The following is a 5000-nucleotide window of genomic DNA, read 5'->3' as shown; positions in this document are numbered from 1 at the left end:
ACTTTTTCCCTTGCAGACTTTCATGGGAAGGTGACCAAAAGTTGCTGGATCGAGGAGATGGAGACAACTCATCAAAAAGAGGAGATCTCCTGAGGGTTTCATATCTGTTTGGACTTTGACGCTCAACAGATTTACCACTACGATGGGTTTTCGGAGATCCATGGACAGGCCTTCCCCTTGTCAATGATTCGGGCCTTTTCCTTTGGTTAAGATTCTTTTTGTCTACATCCTCACTCACTTCAAACCATCTCTTCTCTTTCGGCCTTGAAGACTGCCTCACTGTTGTCTTACTATTTAATCTTGGTGACCTGCCTCTGGTCGCATGATCTGATGATCTGTTAATTCCCTCTTCAGACCTTCGTCTCTTTTCATAAGACCTGCTCCTACCATTACCCCTTGGGGATTTGTCACTCCGCAAATGTCCTGGGGACCTGCCTCTACTAGCATTGCTTGGAGATCTACTTCTAGGAAATCTGTTTTTGTCAGAGTACCTGGGAGACTCATCCCTATCAATGTATCTAGATACTCTCTCTTTGCCAAACTGTCTAGGGGATCTTTCCCTGTTCAACTGTCTTGGAGATCTGCCTCTGCCAACATATTCTTGAGTCCTGTTTCTACCCACAGGCCTAGGAGATCTATCTCTTCCAACAAATCCTGGTGACTTGCTTCTGCCATGAATTCCTGGTGATCCCTTTCTCCTGAAATCCCCAGGTGATTTCCTTCTACCAATGGGAGACCTCTCAGGTGATTTTTGTGACCTTCTTTGTGTTATGGTTGGAGAATTACCATGTGACCTATCACATGTATTTCTTGGTGACCTTCCTCGAATATGCTGATACTGAAGCCTGCCACTAGCAGACCGAACTGGTGACTTTCCTCTACTTGCACGATCGGCTGATCTCTGGGACCCTGTTGATCTTCCTCTTGCCAACCTAGATGACACTCTGTCAGCAATGGGGCTTACTGACCTCCTGGTGTGTGGCCTTGGAGATCTACCTCTGGATGAAGGCCTGGGAGATTTTCCTCTTGAAGGACCCTGAGACCTTTGCTTGTATGGGATTCCAGGGGACTTTCCTCTCTGCAACAATACAGGAGACCTACCTTTAGGAGAAAACCTAGGAGACCTTCCTCTGAAAGAACCTGGAGACTTCCCTCTAGAAGCCACAGACCCTGGAGAAGAACACCGTTGCGGCAGCCTTGGTGAACATCCTCTATGTGCACCTGTTGACCTTGCTTTAGAAGTTAAGGTTCCTGGTGATCGTCCTCTGGAAGATGCACTTAGAAGCCTTGATGATGATGACTGTTCAGGAGACCTGCCTCTGGGTGACAATCTTCGAGAATATAACTCCCCACAGTTCCTCTGAAGCAATCCTGGGGAGTCTGACCAGTTTGTTTGCTGTGGGGAATTCCCTCCATTCCCTCTTCTTGGAGACTGAGACTCAGTTTGCCCACGTGAGCCAATCCAATTATCAGCTGTTGGCTCCAAGCTCTGAGTATCAGATCTAGTGGGCCAATCTGAGCTTCCCCTCTTTGGAAAGGGTGCCTGACTTTTCCAATCAGAATTGTAAGAATTAGAATCATTATCGTGTGCAAATGGCTGATCTTGGAAAGACCCATCATAATGTTGGGTGACATGCCTGGGATTCTCATTAAATGACACTGGTACCCTCGGTCTCTTGGCTTCAAGTGACCCTGATAAAGGTGATGGGTCTCTACCTCCAGTCTTTAATGAAGTTTGACTTGTCATTACTGTAGTATAGTTCCTCTTGTATCCAGAGACCTGATTGGTTTGTGCATTATTCCTCCACTTCCATGATGGCTCACTTATCCTGCTTCCTCCTTTGACATTATGATCAGCATTAGAGAAATGCCCATCTGATGACCCATACAAATGATCAAACTGAGCATCTGATGAATGAGCTGAATATTCTTTTTTAGAAAGCAAGTTACTTGAATAACTCCTCTCATCTACATTAGTTGACCTTGTGGATCCTAGAGTTACTGCAGTCTGGGCATAATCAGTGTTTTGAAGAGGTGGTGCATCTGCAACTGAAGAACCAGAATTTTGCCTTTTGCCAAGTTCTGATATTTCCTTCTCTACCATAAAAGAATCTGTGGGCATGTTCATTTTCAACCTCCATGTTTTAAGGTAATCAAAAGCTTTACTAGTTTTCTTCCGCTGGTAAGCTGCATGATCAACACTATTGTATGCCATGTTCCTCCCATTGCTTCCCATACCATCAACATCTGCAATCTGGGAGTTGTAAGGTTTATCTGGAAATCCAACAGCATGGGCAGACTGCCCAAGCAAACCCATATCTTGGTGTGTCTTTAGTAGCAAATCCACACTTTTCTTCTCCAATGACACATCTGGCAACCAATTAAAAGAAGCCTGCAAAATCTCATTCCTGTTTTGACTGCTAGCAAGCAATGGTGCTCCACTTCCTTCTTGATTGCTTGCATTTGCTCTCCACTCTGGTTTATTATTCCAGCTTCTGAAGGGCTGCCCTGAGTCAGCTCCCTCTCTCTGTAGGTAATTATTCATAGGTCCTTCTGGCCTGAAACTTGCTGTACCATCTGTTTTGCTGTCCCATCCTTTGCCTGACCCCTGAGAACGAAAGGGTTTGCCTCCTTCGACACTATTATTGTCAGAATGCCCAAGCTGGTAGTCAAAAGAGGAGGCTGACTTCAGATTTGTTCTTGGTGCATTTCGAGAGTAGTTGGCTGACCAAGACGACATCTTTTACCTTGTCTCTTCTCCTTCTTACATATGAATGTCTACAAGATCTTATGAGATATCACATTGATAACATGACTTCAATTCCTCACTTCACTGCCTTTATGGTGCCTTTTTCTTTTGACAAGCAGTGGTGCCAGTTTCCATATACAATATTTGTAGTCTTTTGTAGGTCTACATTGTGTGATCCCATCAATGTTAACTCAGTTCTAGCTCTTTACAAGAAGCAATCAGGCAAATGTTATTGCACAGTTCTTTGAGCAAAACACAATTAAAATCTGCTAAGTGCATTTATAGTTTTCAGAACATGCACATGGATGATGATTAAGGTGTCCCAAGTGCAATATTGAGAATCCTTTATATTGTCTTCATGTTTTGCCTACAGCCATCACAAACCTGTGCGACCTGCAAAAGAGTATTGAACAAATATAAGGTAAAGTTTCACTATCACTTTTCTGCCAAGGCAACCAAGGAAACGTGCATGAAATTCCATTTCCAAACTTTACAACTAATCACCAGGAATGCATGTGCATGTACAGATTTTCCATTCAGTGTGCAGTCTTATATCACTGTTTGTTATTGTTCACCTCATTACTACATGATTTCCCACAAAACCTCATTCAGAGATGGGACTCTTTCATCAAAATAAACTAAAAGCAGTTAACCTTGATGCACTTCTATCCTAAAATACAGATATACCAGCAATTACAGATAATTTTTTTGGGATATCTTATGTTCATTACCCTTTAAGTATCTCTTGAATCTAAAGATCTATTACACGGGTGTAAAACTCATCCACAAAATACTGAAAATGAGTGATGTTTCTTACACCTGCATCAGTAAATACAAATACTTAAAAGAAAATGCATTCATGAACCTTATAGGCAAGGACAATTCTTAAAATTATCATTGGAAAATATATAACTGATACTTACGTTTTTTCTACTTTTAATACTCAACGTATAAATAGATACTCATTTGAATTACTAATGTGGGCAAATGAGATCTTTTATGCTTCTTGTAACTCCAAATGTAAATATTATTTAAATATACTTGGTTTATGCCCACACACACATAAATACTATACCACACAAGCAGCAACGCAGTCTTTTGTGTCTTAACAGCTACAGGATCCAGTAAATATGCTGTCCTTTCTTTTCCGTATCAGAATGTATGATTTTCTCACCTTAAAATTCACCAAGTCTTGGCAATTTTGTAGCTAATATGAGTATATCATGAAAACTAATATTAGAAATTAAGCCATACTTATGCTGGCATAAGCAGCAGTTGAATTCATTCATCATTAGAATTCTAATAAATCTGGAATTAATAAATAACAGCAAAACTTTAAACAAAAAAGGAACACACTAATTTCAGTCATGCCAGATTGGCCGTTTTGGAAAACCAACCAAAGTCATACAGCTTATCAATCAGTCAATCAAGGGGGGCTAATACCGACGGGGGCGCATAGCCGCATCCACCCTTTGCTTCCAGCCACGAGGATCCCTCATGGCAAGATGCCAGGCAGGGACTAAGCCCATCTCAAGTTCTTCATGTCAGGTTTGGTCGATCTGCCCAAGCCACGACCTCCTAGGTCATTCCACAGGCCTCCTCCACCCAGGGTTGTCTCTAACAAAGACTACCTGATGGGCAGGGTCATCCTGAGGAAAGCGAGCCAGGTGGCCATAAAGCCTGAGTTGGCGATCTCAGATTGTGCAGATAACAGGTCCTGTGCCAGTCTCACGGTGTAACCGTTGGTTGGACACATGGTCCTGCCAACAGTACCCCATGATCCAGCGCAAGGACCTATTACAAAAGGCTTCAAGACGAGCCTCCAAGGCACAGGGTAATGTCCAGGTTTCACTACTGTACCGCAAAACTGGCATTATCAAGGCCTTGAAAACCCGTAGCTTGGTCCTTCTGCACAGGTACCGACATCTCCAAATACTCTTGTCGAGAGTTCATGACCCCTGCTGCCAGGCCAATCCGTCTGCTGACTTCCTGGTCTGACAGCCCAGAATTATGAACTACACTACCAAGGTATGTAAAGCTCTCTGTGACTTCAAAGTCCTGGCTGCAAGCACGTACCGACTGAACAGGTACTCCTAGCAAGTCCCCAAAGTCCTGGATCTTGGTCTTGGTCCAGGAGACCTCTAGACCCAAGGCTTTCGCTTCATTGCTAGGGTCTTCAGAGACTCAGATAGAATAGTAACATCATCAGCAAAGTCAAGGTCAGTAACCTTGATACTGCCCAGTGTTGCTC

At 43.1% G+C, this 5000-nt stretch overlaps 2 protein-coding genes across 2 annotated transcripts in view; both read right to left on the bottom strand.

Moving 5' to 3' along the window:
* Positions 1–5000, bottom strand: part of Dtd (D-aminoacyl-tRNA deacylase) — a 45870-nt gene that overhangs the window by 36417 nt on the left and 4453 nt on the right. The window lies entirely within an intron of this gene.
* The window catches only part of LOC138867544 (serine/arginine repetitive matrix protein 2-like), an 11472-nt gene that overhangs the window by 2311 nt on the left and 4161 nt on the right, over positions 1–5000 (bottom strand). The window contains exon 2 of the mRNA XM_070143423.1: positions 1–3142. This exon is cut by the window's left edge and continues 2311 nt beyond it. Coding sequence (XP_069999524.1) covers positions 1–2740 — 2740 coding nt within the window. The 5' untranslated portion in view covers positions 2741–3142. The remainder of the gene's footprint in view (positions 3143–5000) is intronic.

This window comes from Penaeus vannamei, chromosome 30 (genome assembly GCF_042767895.1).
Source record: "Penaeus vannamei isolate JL-2024 chromosome 30, ASM4276789v1, whole genome shotgun sequence".
Taxonomy (NCBI): domain Eukaryota; kingdom Metazoa; phylum Arthropoda; class Malacostraca; order Decapoda; family Penaeidae; genus Penaeus; species Penaeus vannamei.
The sequence above is the reverse complement of the archived record's forward strand: the minus strand, read 5'-3'. Positions and strand labels throughout refer to the sequence as shown.